This window comes from Leguminivora glycinivorella, chromosome 26 (genome assembly GCF_023078275.1).
Source record: "Leguminivora glycinivorella isolate SPB_JAAS2020 chromosome 26, LegGlyc_1.1, whole genome shotgun sequence".
Taxonomy (NCBI): domain Eukaryota; kingdom Metazoa; phylum Arthropoda; class Insecta; order Lepidoptera; family Tortricidae; genus Leguminivora; species Leguminivora glycinivorella.
The window spans coordinates 9,134,652-9,150,388 of record NC_062996.1 but is presented as its reverse complement, the minus strand read 5'-3'; the positions used below and the strand labels follow the sequence as shown (position 1 = coordinate 9,150,388).

At 41.3% G+C, this 15,737-nt stretch overlaps 1 protein-coding gene across 1 annotated transcript in view; it reads right to left on the bottom strand.

The window, feature by feature from the left end:
- Positions 1-15,737, bottom strand: part of LOC125239766 (1-phosphatidylinositol 4,5-bisphosphate phosphodiesterase epsilon-1-like) — a 234,420-nt gene that overhangs the window by 112,845 nt on the left and 105,838 nt on the right. The window contains exons 8-11 of the mRNA XM_048147438.1: positions 3,201-3,385; positions 1,867-2,065; positions 1,068-1,200; positions 366-495 (exon numbers count right to left, since the gene is read on the bottom strand). Coding sequence (XP_048003395.1) covers positions 366-495; positions 1,068-1,200; positions 1,867-2,065; positions 3,201-3,385 — 647 coding nt within the window. The remainder of the gene's footprint in view (positions 1-365; positions 496-1,067; positions 1,201-1,866; positions 2,066-3,200; positions 3,386-15,737) is intronic.

The following is a 15,737-nucleotide window of genomic DNA, read 5'->3' as shown; positions in this document are numbered from 1 at the left end:
TTGTGCTGCCTTAAAGTAGTCACACCCCTATATATATAAATTAAAACCGCGTATTTCATGAACTATTGATCCCAGATAAAAAGTGTACATACTTTTTTTGTAGAGAATTTTATGAAGATTACTTGTGTCATATAACATTTTTTGCTACATGACACAGTTTAAGAGGTATTCACGAAAAACTAAAAAAAGGGACCTTTACACCCCCCTCCACCCGTTATCTCCACCCCCACCCCCGAGTACTTTGAGTATGTGAATTAAGACACCATTCCCTACAATTATACCAAAATTCGCTTATACACGAATTATTTCCGATGAGGTAGGCTTCGTTGAGTGTGCTAAATAAGAAATCAAGAGTTAACACTTACCCTTCCTCCCCCACAATGCCTGCCTCATTCTCATGCGCAAGATTCGCCGTATACTTGAGAGGTATGACCTCCTCGGGGTTGTATGATAAGCTCACTTCTGCCTGCTGCACATTTTCTGATGGGGTTTCTCCTAGAAGAACATGTTTAGTATTATATTTATTGGTAAGAATAGGTAGTCTGGCTGTAATAAATCTGAAATGTTAGTTTTGTCATATTTTTTAAAAATCTATCCACAAAATAAAAAATTTAAAACCTCCGACATAGCTGACCGATTTTCATGAAACATGGCTAAGAACACTCCCGACTAACTCAGCTTTCAGACAAAAAAACTAAATCTAAATCGGTTTATCCGTTCGGTATCTACCTAGCTACGATGTCACAGACAGACGGACAGACAGACAGACAGACAAACAGACACGTCGAACTTATATCACCCCGTCGTTTTTGCGCCGGGGGTTAAAAACACGCGTATAATACCTACTCATGTACCTGTCCTGCCTTGATAATGACGATGAGACAGGTGAATGTCAAAATTCAGTGGCGTAGCGTCGATACAACTCGATTCCCAACGGGTTCCCTAAAATTCTTTAGTATAGTCCTAGCTAGTCCATACAAAACAGATTCTGAAAACCCCTCCGAGTTTACCAACGAAAATTTTCACGCCACGCCACTGTGTCAAACACACTAATAATGGACACTTACCATGGCTAACATGAGGCCTATGCTGTGTCCTGCACCACGCGAGGATCGCGCATGCGCGCTCTAACCGTAATTGCGCGACAGTGCCGCCCCACTCAGCGTCCCCCACCACACACGCTGTTCCATGATGCATTATCTGTGGACAATCCCTAACGTTATAAATGGGAAAGCGTGTGTCTGTTTCTTTATCCGTTTTCCACGGCAAACCGGAGCGACGGATTTACGTGATTTTTAAGTGGAGACAGTTGAAGGGAAGGAGAAGTGACATAGGCCATAAAACGGGAGGTGGAAGTTTGTGAAGCGCATTCCACAATTTTCGAATTTGACGCGAGCGAAGCCGCGGGCAAAAGTAATATCTATGCCGCGGTTAAAGAAGAATCATGGTGATTTATAATGATAGGCTTGTTACTTACCACGACAGGCATAACTTTACAGCCTCTCGAAAGACCTCCTGAGATTGGACAAGGCACAGTATACCCTTCCGCCTCCAACTCATAAAATACCTCATTTTCAAAAGACCACTAGTCTGTAGCTAGAGAGCATTCTAAAAAGACCAACTAGCTTCAAAAGAGGGATAAAAGTATCTCTTACCTGTAGAACATGACGATCCATGCACACCCCATGTTGTGGTTGCAAATGAAACATGGTGACTCCGTGATCATGGGGCAAGGGTGGACAGGGCAGTACCCTCCCCCTCCAACTCTTACAAGCACTCATTCTTGAAAGTTCACTGGTCTGCAGCTAGACAGTATTTTAAAAAGACCAACTGGCATCAAGAGAGAGATATAAATGTATCTCTTACCTGTAGAACATGACGGTCCATACACACTCCATGCTGTGGTTGCAAAGGAAACATGGTGACTCCGTGATCGTGGGGCAAAGGTTGGACAGGGCAGTACCCTCCCCCCTCCAACTCGTATAAGGCCTCGTTCTCGAAAGACCAGCTGGTTTTGTGCGAGGGTTGAGAGAAGACCGGCTCGTCGCATGAGGATATTGCTGCTCTGAAAGTAGGAAGACAGATGTAAATGCTATGCAGGTGTAATGCATTTCAGAAAAATCCGATGTACTTAGGATATTTTTAAGAAAATTAACGATAGAGGGCGTGAAAAACAATTATATGCCGTAATGCAAGTTGTTCGCTAAATGTCACTGTTATCCCCGCAAACTGGGTAATGACTTGTTGTCGTAAAATGTATAAGTATTTTTTGATGTCCACATTTTTCGTCAGATGTCGCTGTACCATCCGCAAACTAGCGAACAGCATTCTATGGTTAATTATAATGTAATTAAATAATCATGTTAATTTTGGAATTTGGAAAATTAGTTGGTTTTTTTTTGCTCAGATGCATAATGAAAACATCAAACCTATTTAAAAATCCCGCCATAAATATGTGGCATTCCATGTCTGAAGGGTCCATATGCTTTATATGCTATAAGGAACCTTTAGGCATGGAAAGTCACATGAAAAGTTGTCGTAACTTAATAATAGATGGCGCTGCATTCGAAAACCTTGACTGATAACTCTATACTATACTATTCAATATACTCTATGGTGACGACAACGCCGAAGTTGTAGCTCACTGGTTCAGTAATAGCCTATTCACTCTTGACTTGAATACAGAAAACCGTTTAATAATCTAAGGCCCGCTTGCACCAACCACTTATCATCTGTCATCTGTCAAATTCCATACAAAATGGTGGGTTAACTCGAGGGTTAATCCTCCGTTTTCGTGCAAGTGGCCCTAAGTGTCAACTCCGGTAGTATTAAATACAGTTTTTCTACTCGTAGACTTTAATCTGTCAAATAAGATACCACAGACAAAACTATAAGTGCTGATTTTTCAGTGTGATAGTCTTTGACACTTGTCATCTATAATATTTCATTACAGTTCACTTTAGTTTAACTGTAATAATTTCAAAAATAGAACTTCATACAAGTTCTAATACTAGCTATGTGGTCCATGACGGCTTGTGTTCTGTAGACTTTCTCCAGGTTCTGTAGACCTTCTCACCTCAAGTAGCCTCCAAAGACAGGAGTATTGTTCCTGACTAGCGTAATAATGCCTAAGAAAGCTAGCTAAGTCCATGACGGCTTGTGTTCTGTAGACCTTCTCCAGATTCTGTAGACCTTCTCACCTCAAATAATCTCCAAAGACAGGAGTATTGTTCCTCGCCAGTGCGTAATGATGTTGATGAAAGCTAGCTATGTGGTCCATGACGGCCTGTGTTCTGTAGACCTTCTCCAGGTTTAGTAGACCTTCCGGTCCGACTCGTCGCCAGCCGGGAGTCTGTTCCCCCTCCTCGTCGAATGATGCTATGTACTGAGGACAAAATAGTGTTTTTTTTTTATCTGTATAGGACATATCTTAATCTAAAAGTAGGTAAATATTATGATTAAACTTCTGCGACGACCGGTCTGGCGCACTCGGTAGTGACCGTGCCTGCTGCGCCGCGGTCCCGGGTTCGAATCCCGGTAAGGGCATTTATTTGTGTGATGAGCACAGATATTTGTTCCTGAGTCATGGATGTTTTCTATATATATTATAGTATTTATATATTATATATATCGTTGTCTGAGTACCCACAACACAAGCCTCTTGAGCTTACCGTGGGCCGATTGACTGCAATCTGTGTAAGAATGTCCTATAATATTTATTTATTTTATTAAACTTAAATAACTATTTCCCTGCGGAAAAGTGCCTTAGATTCAGGCAGGATTTCGTTTCTTACTTTATACATACATACATACAATCACGCCTGTATCCCATGAAGGGGTAGGCAGAGCACATGAAACTACTCAAGTTCCAGTGCCACTTTTGGCAAATAAGGGGTTGAATGAAAACGAAATTGTGACATTTGTTGCCAGCCTCTCGCCTACGCCACAATTTAACCCATATCCCACAGTCGCCTTCTACGACACCCACGGGAAGAAAGGGGGTGATGAAATTCTTAACCCGTCACCACACGGCATACTTACTTTATATAAATGGAAAATCGGCTGAGTATTAAAACCTTTGCAAAAATATTGGCACCGGTCTACCTATTATTAGTCTTGCACGAGGAAACCCAACAATTTGCCAATAAATCTTTGAGATATAAATATATTCTAATATTTCTGCATGGGCCCATATGATCGCAGAAAACTCATATCCTAAAAGCTACTTTGTCATTCTATTTTTATTCATCGGTATTGCTTCTAAAAATAAGAAGGGCCGAATTTTCCAGTAGGGGTAATTTCGAAGCACAGAAAATACAGAAATGCTCGGGTGACTTCAAAAGGGGAATCTTGAAGTGACGGTAATAATAGTGATTTTTATTTGACTTTCGAAATTACCTCAATGCAACCTATATTTTTCGATTTCGTGTAGTAGTAATTGCAAAGAGTGGCACTGAGACTTGAACTGTAGCGTGAGCTCTGCCTACCCCTTGTGGTAATATTCGAGATGTATTTATTTAGGATGACAGATAGTTTTACTGTTGATGTTGATGACTGTCTGTACCTACGCCACTATCTATGCTATTAATATATTAATAAAATATTTATTACATAAAAAAATAAATTAAATGAGAAAGTGTCTCTCTGTTTGTTTGTCTGTCTTTCACGGCAAAACGGAGTGACGAATTGACGTGATTTTTTGAGCGGAGATAGTTGAAGGGATGGAGAGTGACATAGGCTACTTTTGTCTCTTTCTAACGCGAGCGAAGCCATGGGCAAAAGCTAGTTTACATATAAATGGGAAAGTGTGTGTGTGTCTGTTTGTTTGCCCGCCTTTACAGCAAAACGGAGTGATGAATTGACGTGATTTTTTAAGTGAAGATAGTTGAAGGGATGAAAAGTGACATAGGCTACTTCTTGTCTCTTTCTAACCCCCCTCCCCCACTTCCCTAAAATAGGGGGGTGAAGGTTTGTATGGAGGATTACGTAATTTTTGAATTCAATGCGAGCGAAGGCGCGGGTAAAGCTTGTTTGATAATTAATTATTTTAGTGGAACAAAGTGCTCAATGAAACGGAACAAATGAAGCTAATTAAGGAAGATGTGTACTCCCACAGTTTTCCACAGTGTATTGAAGTGCATCACCCTTTCATCTTCATCATCTTCGACGACCGGTCTGGCGCAGTCGGTAGTGACCCTGCCTGCTGCGCCACGGTCCCGGGTTCGAATCCCGGTAAGGGCATTTATTTGTGTGATGAGCACAGATATTTGTTCCTGAGTCATGGACTTTTTCTTTGTATATAAGTATTTGTATATTATATCGTCACTACTTTTAAAAAAACTTGTATCTTCGTCTGTCAATCAAGTGCGGGTAGTTCGAAAAACTCGTAGCACACTCAATGAAGCCTATCTCGCGGGAAATAATTCGTGTATAGGCGAATTTTGGCATAGTTGTAGGGAATGGTGTTCTAATCCACACACTCAAAGTACTGATGGGTAGGTGAGGAGCTAACGGGTGGAGGGGGGTGTAAAGGTCCCTTTTTTTAGTTTTTCGAATTTGCACATTTTTTGCTATGTGCCACAATTTAAGAGTTATTCGCGAAAAACTAAAAAAAGGGACCTTTACACCCCCCTCCACCCGTTAGCTCCTCCCCTACCCATCAGTACTTTGAGTATGTGGATTAGAACACCATTCCCTACAACTGTGCAAAAATTCGCCTATACACGAATTATTTCCGCCGACGGACAGTTAAATGTCTTCGTTAGGCGTGCTATCGTACAGCTAGAAGATGTTGACACAACTCCCAGCCAGTCTACCCGTGACCACGGACGTAATGTCATGTCCGAAACGTCGGGTTAAATATAAAACGTAAGTTTTACGCGATTAAGTCCCGTTTTAATTTAATAATATATGAGCTCAAAATCTGACTAAAAATGTACTTTATGTTGGTTGATGCTTAAAGTTTATTAACACCAAAACATTTTTTTTTAATATCATGCTTAATTATCGTCACAAATCTGACTTCGTCACAACTTACCCTAATGGGGGGGGGGGGGGGGGCAAATTCTGAAAATGCTCGTACGAGCACCGTTAGTGATAGTGAGAACACGACGTACTGGGCCTTAAACACACACGCCTCATTATTTCCACTATTTAACTCTCGGCCCAAACGGGGTGTGTTGATTATAAGATGTGTATTTGGGGGAGCGGGCTTTAGGCAACAGTCCCACCGAGGACGGAGAAGCGACTAGGAATAATTAGCGAAACATTTCAACCGAATATAATAAAAGGTAGTCTGGCTCGGTCGCGCCAATACGCAAGAGCGATAGAGATAGATATATACGTTTCGTGAGCGTTTGTGCCATTCGGCTACGTACCCTGGGTGCGTAGCCAAATAATTTAAATTAAAATATATTATTTTTGATACATACACATATTATATTATATATATATGTCGGATCGTGGGCGTATCATACCAGAACCGTTGTCAGGACCCGTTGTAGTTGTTTATGAAGGCTTTTCAATGAAATACCATGTCCATATCACAGAATTTACTTCACAAAATCGATTACACATTAAAACACGTTATAGATTACATCCCGCCTATTATTTCGAGCAAACTGCCGGATTAGACCGAAGAATCTCCAACAACGCTAGCACTCCTCAACCATTTTGCCTGCAGCTCGATCGGCAGCCTCCAATCATCTGTTCATCATCTGTTTTTCGATTCTGTTCTTTTAGACAGTAGCGTCCTCTCTGACGTTTTGGCAGAACTCAGTCGAATACCAGCCAGGTTGTACAAAGTTGTAAAACCCTTGTTTGCTTTATTTGTCAAATATAGCGTCATAAAACGTATCTTAAACCACATTTTGGTCATTCTCCGACATATATATATATATTATATATATATATTATATATATGTGACGGGTTAAGAATTTCACCACCCCCTTTCTTCCCGTGGGTAGAAGGCGACTATGGGTTAAATGGTGGCGTAGGCGAGAGGCTGGCAACCTGTCACTGCAATGTCACAGTTTCGTTTTCTGTCAACCCCTTATTTGCCAAGAGTGGCACTGAAACTCGAGTAGTTTCATGTGCTCTGCCTACCCCTTTATGGGATACAGGCGTGATTGAATGTATGCATGTATATATATATATTGACCATCAAAATATTAACGTTTTTAAACTCTAAAGAGTCTAAAGTAAATGAGACCATTTTGATTTCAAACTTATTTCGAATTTACCTACGAGTGCTGAATTTAATTTTCTATTATTCTATCAGTTTAAATTTACTTTTAATCCAAGCTGTCTCTATTCAAACATCTAATCAGTGAAAATATACAAATCTAATTAAACGAGTCATTTTGAATACTAATAGACTATTCAAGCACTAAACCGTCTTTTATTTGATTGACGTTTTAATTAATTTAGGTAATTGGTTATTTTTAAAACGGAATAAACGTTTTTTTCTTAAAAATACATACATACATACATACATACAATCACGCCGGTTTCCCAGAGGGGTAGGCAGAGATCACGGATTTCCATTTACTACGATCCTGACAAACCACTTTCGCTTCACACACTTTCATAACATTTCTCATACACGCTCGTCGGTTTCGAGTATTTCTGACCTGGCCTCTTTGCAATATTTCCCCGATTTGATCAAGAAAAGTTCGCCTAGGTCTTCCTCTACCAACTGACCCTTCCACTCCTTTTTCATATACTTTCTTCGTTAATCTCCTCTCATCCATCCTCTCTACATGCCCAAACCACCTTAACATACCCATCTCAATCTTTGTCACCACATCTACATCCACTCCACACTTCTCTCTTATCACGCTATTTCTGATCCTATCACTCAACTTTACACCAGCCATGCTTCTTAACGCTCTCATTTCTACGGCATTCACTTGACTTTGAAGTCTTTTCTCCCACACCCTTTCTTAAAAATGATAATTTAAATGAGCGCTTTATGACTCAATGTAATAAACATTAAAATTAATAGTTTAAAAACACTAGAAAAAAACGCTTTCGTAATCCAAATAAATTGGCACAAGCTTTCATCTCCGACTGTAGGTACCTATCTTTCTTTCAACAGTCATCTACTGCTCTCCGAGACGTTTCTAAAAACACCTTACTCGATGGGGATACGACGTTTCATAACAGAGTTCCTATGACCATCACCTTTCTGCTCCATCATCAGATCAGCTCAGTTGGAAATATCCGTGGACACAGTAAATAAAATACTAGATAGTTTTCCAATGTATATTTGTGCCGACCGCACAGGCAAACGAACTGAACCAAAATGACATGTTTACATAATGTGACATTGTCTAGAAGACGATTCTATTCAACCAGTAGAGTTTATAATGGTGCACATACGAACTTCATAGTTAATAAACTTACGTAGGTTCTAACATTGGCCCTTGAACCAATATAAACTCATGTACATCACATACATTAAACACATAGTAATCTAAGCAAATACATTAGACACATCCGCTGTCTAAAAACAAAACATTACCTACAACACAAAAATAGGCATAGCAAAGGTATCAGTAAATTTCGTAAAGTATCCGTAACATATAAAACTACAAATAGTCAAAACATACATGAAACGGATCTAAAATAAACTATACCTTCACAAATATATAGTATATTGCTTAGAGCCAAGTCATTTATTTAATGATACAAATAAATGACTAACAAACTTATCATGTTTTTCTTTTGCCAATGGTTTCGTTAAAACATCGGCCACCATTTCATCAGTTGATAGGTATTTCAAAACGACAGTACCTTCTTCAACGATTTCCCTGATGAAGTGATGCCGTACATCGATGTGCTTCGTTCTGGCGTGGTACATAGAATTAGCACACAATTTTAGTGCAGACTGATTGTCATTAAACAAAGTAATCCTATACTGTACCCCGTAAATTTCGAACAGAAACTTGCGTAGAAAGAGAGCCTCTTTACAAGCATCTGACAGACACATGTACTCACTCTCCGTGCTTGAAAGAGCGACTGTCTTTTGTCTCCTACTCTCCCATGAGATCGTAGAATTTCCGATTTTGAACACAAAACCGGTATAAGATCGGCGATCGACCTCATTTGACGCAAAATCAGCATCAGCATATGCGACGATGTCTAAACCTGACTTCTGAAAAGTTAAACAATGATTAAGCGTACCTTTCAGATAGCGAAGAACGCGTTTCGCCGCTTTCCAGTGGTTCTCGTCGTACGCGTCGTTGAACTGGCTGAGTGAGCTGACAGCATGCGCAATATCAGGTCGCGTACATACTGCTATGTACATTAGGCATCCTATCAGGCCTCTGTAGTCGTGCGTACAATCTTTCTTTGTAGATTTCACGAGCTTCAGACCTGTTTCCATAGGTGTTCGCGCAGGTTTGCAATCCGACATATGAAATCGCTCTAGCACCTTCTTAATATAGCTTGACTGGTCTAGAGTAATCTCGTCATTCTGTCTGCAAAGCCTCATTCCAAGAATGTGATGAGCTGGCCCTAAGTCTTTGATTTCAAAGGCCTTCTTTAATTCTTCTTTGATTCCAGCCGTATCTCGGCAATCAGCTGAAGAAAACAACATTATGTCATCAACATAGAGCGCAATTATAATAATGGATTTCCCGCTCGACTTGACATAAACACAAGGTTCGGAAGATAAACGTTTGAACTTCATTTTGTTTGTCAAAACGCCATTTATTTTCTCATACCAAGACTTCGAAGCTTGCTTCAGTCCGTATATGGCCTTATTCAACTTGTAAACTTTATCTTCTTGGCCCTTAATCTTATAGCCTTCTGGCTGCTCCATAAAAACGGTTTCTTTTAAATCTCCATTCAAAAACGCCGTTTTTACATCAAGATGCTCGATATTCATGTTATGTTCCGTTGCTAAAGCTAGTAACGTACGTATAGTGGAATATCTTACTACAGGAGAAAACGTTTCCTCGTAATCAATACCGTACTTCTGGGTATAACCTTTTGCAACAAGGCGCGCTTTGTATCTCAGTATTTCCCCATCGAGGCCAAGCTTTCTTTTAAAGATCCACTTGCATTTGACAGGCCGTTGCTTCGCATCGCGGTCAGTCAGAGTCCAACACTTGTTATCGATGAAGGATTTATACTCTTCTGCCATCGCGGCTTTCCACTTACTCGCATCCGGGCCACTCAGTGCCTCGCGAACTGTTTGAGGGTCCCCTGTGTCACTGCATACAGTGTTTGCTATATTAGCAGACTCAAACTCACTCGTTCCGTCCGTAGAGTTTTCAAAGTCTTCCAGTGTTGAATCTCCTGGGACATATGTCTCATCCGCAGGGTCATCTGGGGTCTCACTGCTGCTCTCAGAATCATCTGTTGTAATGACGCTGTTATCTTGAGCGCTTTCATCAGATATTTCTGCGGGCTCTTGGGGTAAAACGGGTAAAGCGGGTTGCACCTGAGTATTATCAGCGACAGTTACATTGTTCGTCAAACTAATCTGAGTGTAACGTGAACTGTCATACTCATCCGATGAAATGTCATTCCAAAAAGCATGTTCTAGAAAAATCACGTTTCTAGCTTTTATGACAGTCTTCGGGTTCTCCGGATCTATCAATCTGTAACCTTTTGTATCGTCACAGTATCCGGCAAAAATATACTTCTTACTTTTGGGATCCAGTTTGTCCCGTTTGTGCTGAAGGGCATAAGCTTGACAGCCAAAAATGCGCAGGTAGCTAAGATTCTCCTTTTTACCTGTCCACTTTTCTTCTGGTGTACTGCCCATCACAGCCTTAGTCGGAGAGCGATTCTTAAGGTAGACGGCGGTGTTGACCGCTTCTGCCCAGAATTCCTTCTTCAAGCCTGCTTCCTGAAGCATGCACCTGACTTTCTCCGTAACGCTTCTTATCGCGCGCTCCGCGACTCCGTTCTGAGCTGATGACCTTGGAACCGTGGTCTGATGTCGAATTCCATGCGCCTTCAGGAACTTCTGAAATTTAGAATTGACATATTCACCACCATTGTCACTACGAAGAACTTTTATTTTCTTATTGGTTTGGTTTTCCACGAGAGCTTTGAATTCTTTAAACATCTCAAAAACCTCATCCTTCCGCCTAAGAAAATAAACAAATGTTTTTCTTGACAAGTCATCAATGAACAACAGGAAATATCTTTTCCCACCTATGGACGGACACGGTAGTGGTCCCATGACGTCACTATGAACTAACCCAAGGATTTCCTTAGCCCTGGTCTCAGATTTCTTCGGAAATGGCAACTTAGTCTGTTTACCTAAAATACAGGAAACACACGACTCAAAATTATTGTTGTCATAAGAAATACCAGTGACCATACCTTTTCTCAGTAACTCCATACTGCGGGCGTTCAGATGAGATAGACGTCGATGCCAAACTTGTTGCGTTGACTGGCTTCCAGTAGCAGGGAACTGTGGCGCTTGCTTCACGCTCTCAGCAACAGAACGTGTCGGCACCGCTACGCTGTCACCTGTACCTAAAGACAAAGGCATAGCCTGCGAAGATGGCTCGCTACACAAAGCCGAAAGAGTTTCGATGGCATCGAGTTGATAAATACCATCTCTTAGGGTAGCTGTAGCTAAAACCTGCCCTTTGTCAAAAACTTTACACACGCCAGAACGAAACACAATTTCGTAACCTTTCCTGTCCATAGCACTAACAGATAATAAATTTGCAGACAATTTAGGTACTAAGTACACATTACTTATAGATCTCACACTATTGTCCTTTAACAAAGCTTGAGCAGTTCCTTTCCCAGCTGTCAATAAGGCTTCACCATTCGCGATGTATACCTTCTTTGGTTTATCAGTAGTAAAATCTGATAAAAAACTGCGATCGTTGCAGAAATGCTGTGCCGCACCACTGTCGACGTACCAAACGTCACGGTTGGCTCCTGCGGCCAATGCAGTAAGCATCGTCTGGCTTTTCATGCCACTCTTCTTGCCGTCAGAGTTTTCTGGACAATCCTTCTTGGTATGTCCACTCTTTTTGCATCTGAAGCATTTAATTGGGTTGCGTGCTTTCCGAGTTGCAAAAGCCGTAGCATCTTCACTTTTCTCATTGCGTCTTGAATTTTCTAGAAGCAATTTGGCTTTGACATTTTCGCTTGACAGTGACGTGTTCGAATTTTCTAGAGCCATTATCAACGGGTCGTAATCGCTTGTCAAGCCACTGAGTAAAATTACGGCCACGAAGTCATCTTCCAATGCCTTCCCGATGTCGCTCAGCTGTTGCGATATATCCATGACCTTGTTGACGTAAACCTCCATGCTACCACATTCGCTCAGTTTGATGGCGAACAATGTGCGTAGCAGTCCCGTCGTGACAAGCCTCGGTCCTCGTATGCCTTTTGCAGGTTGCTCCACGCTTCGCGAGCCGTCTTGGCATTTCTAATTTGTGGAAACACACAAGGCTGTACGTTTAAGGCGATTTTCGCGAGCGCCTTCTCCTGCTTCTTCGCGTCTTCATTTTTATTTTCAGGCGTGCTTATACACTCCCAAAGATCATCGTGGATAAGCACCATCCGCATCATAAACTTCCAAGATGGATAATTCTGTATTCCAGACAGTTTTTCGATGAAAACATTCTGACTGGCAGATGCCATCTTTTGTTTTTGTTGCGAAAATTTTTGAAAATAATTTGATGAAATTTCACGCGAACACTTCGGAAAATTATTACTATCGTAGAAAATTTACTGCATGATCTGCTACCAAGTTGGAAATATCCGTGGACACAGTAAATAAAATACTGTAGCGAGACAAAATAACATCACGCGCGAGCGCGCGGACTCGAATACTTTCTCGCTCGCACACCATCACCCGTCGCGCTCAGCGGATCGACCGGCCCGAGCGCGCGCGAAGTACTCCGAGCGGCGCAGGCAGCGCAGGCGGCGGGGAAACCGTAATAAAAGGCGCCGCGCGGCCGCCGATCAGTCATTCACTCGTTAGCGGTGAAGCTTGAGAGACGGCCTATGCTATGCCTCAAGCCTAACCAACAAATGAGCACGGGTCGAGACCGTCTACACGGACCGCCCATAAGTTCATATTCGGTTAGCCGTGAGTGGACAGAGCAAGGGGATGAGAATGCCGATGCGTACCGCCCCCGATCTTAAGTTGCGCCCAAGTGGGGCCCATGAATGACAACTACCCTCAATGTCAAAGAAGAAGTTGCACCTACCCTACAATATTTTCTGGAATAGAAATAAGGATGCAAGCAACGTATCATGTGCAAAGGAAGTTGTTTAGTTATCAATGTTGTTGAACACTACTGGACCAGCTTCACTCCAGGGGAGGGTTCTCACAAACCCTCACAAGCAGAGCAGTACAGTGTTTTGTCAACTCCATGGAACTGGAGTATAAACCGATCTACACACGTTTTGATACTCTCTCGTCTGCATACGTACCAGAGGGAGAGACAACACAGATCCTGTTATTCCTGGTACTCTCACGGGACGTCAAAGAGTACCAGAGGGGGAGAATGTAGCGAGACAAAATAACATCACGCGCGAGCGCGCGGACTCGAATACTTTCTCGCTCGCACACCATCACCCGTCGCGCTCAGCGGATCGACCGGCCCGAGCGCGCGCGAAGTACTCCGAGCGGCGCAGGCAGCGCAGGCGGCGGGGAAACCGTAATAAAAGGCGCCGCGCGGCCGCCGATCAGTCATTCAGTTGTTAGCTAGTGGTCTAGCTTGGGAGACGGCCTCTGCTATGCCCCAAGTCCAACCAACAAATGAAGCACGGGTCGAGACCGTCTACACGGACCGCCCATAAGCTTCATAATCGGTTGGCCTTTGGTCTTGCAGTGGTCGTCCCTGAGGACCTTCAACTCATGTTTAGCTAGGTACTCCACTCGTATGATGATTATTTGTATTATTGGAAGTTAAACCAATAAACAACTGGTTCCTACTTGGCGTCTTATTCCGCCCCCTACAATACTAGATAGTTTTCCAATGTATATTTGTGCCGACCGCACAGGCAAACGAACTGAACCAAAATGACATGTTTACATAATGTGACATTGTCTAGAAGACGATTTTATTCAACCAGTAGAGTTTATAATGGTGCACATACGAACTTCATAGTTAATAAACTTACGTAGGTTCTAACACATGACACCATAATATTGCACTGTCACGTGATTTACATGTGTGCAAAATTTCAGCTCAATCGGAAACCGGGAAGTGGGTCAAATTTAGCTTCTACGTTTTGACCCAAATTAGCATACTAACAAGGCAAGTTGAATAAGCTTCTTAAAACAGCTATGATACGATGTTCCATCATGTAGTTCCAGTTCATATCTTCCGGCTCCATCATCAGATCAGTTCAACAGTACCATATAATTGCATTGTCATCAGAACTAGGGTAAACTCGCCTCATTCGGTGACACGCCTAATTCGGTGAAACAACCAAAAATCGTGTTTGTGTGTGCTTCAAAGCTTGTATCACCGAATAAGGCGTGTCACCGAATGAGGCGAGTTTACCCTACATACAACTGCCAATTTTCATTTAGCTACGAATACCTTAGATTCCATATGTATAGTCGACCTAATAAAATTGTATTAAAAAGTAGGTATCACGCAAACGCGAACGTCCGGAATGCAAGTGAGCTAAAAAATAGAGAGCTAAAAATCGGATGTCGGAAGGATTCCAATGGAAAAAATCCAAAATGGCGCCTGTAATTTATGGGATATCGGTCCGACATCCGATATCGGATGGGATAATGTAAAAACGCAGTTACTGGTGGTACATAACTAAAGAAATTCAATAGTTATTTATTTTATTACGAGTTTTATAGAAACAAATTAGTTAAGTACCTAAGAGTATCAACCAACTTCACTAAACAGCTTTCCTAATCAAGTAGTAAAAGATATAGATAAGAAGCCTATTCAAATAAAACATATCATAAAAAAATTTATGCTAAAAAATATCAATGAAGAAGCACTGATATAGATTAATTATAATAATTACTATAATATAGTATGTATTACCTAGTTACTACAATCTTAGATTTTAAAGATTACTACTAGGTTTAAGAAACTGTAATATTATTAATTTGAAATAAACAGTTTAAAGTTTTTAAAAAGTTTTAAAACCAGTAACAAATTAAAACGGACTATGATGTTATGTTACAAAATTATTTAAAACTAGCTTTTACCCGCGGCTTCGCCCGCGTAATAAAAGTATTCTTATTGAAACGTTTACAAAAAATAAGATTTTCATTTGGATCCGTAGGTTTCTTTGTAGGTACATCTGTCCGCGATTATTTCGATTAAGGTAAAGCGGGGCAATTCTCGACTGGAGGGCCATTGTAACTGATCTATTTGCTGTACGGTCCGGTTTTGGCTGACTGTACCTTACACATATTAATATTGTTTTAAAAGAAATTCTTGCAATGATTGTAGAATTGTTACACAGCGACCACAGCGTAGGTGCGAATATGTATGTATTTTACCTATATAAATATTTATACTGGGGAAACTTCATACAACCCACATAGCCAGTATCTCGACGCTATGGTCGGTAGGGTAAAAAGTACTTCCTTGCATTATCGCTTACAATTTTTTCCATTTTGCTTATACTTATTGCAAACGTAAACATATAAATGGCAAGCAAACAACGATCTTCTTACAGCACATTGAATCTAATAGTTTACGGATGCAGGATACTCGCCGATGCCTACTTACTAATACCTTCCCACTGGGCCACCTGCATT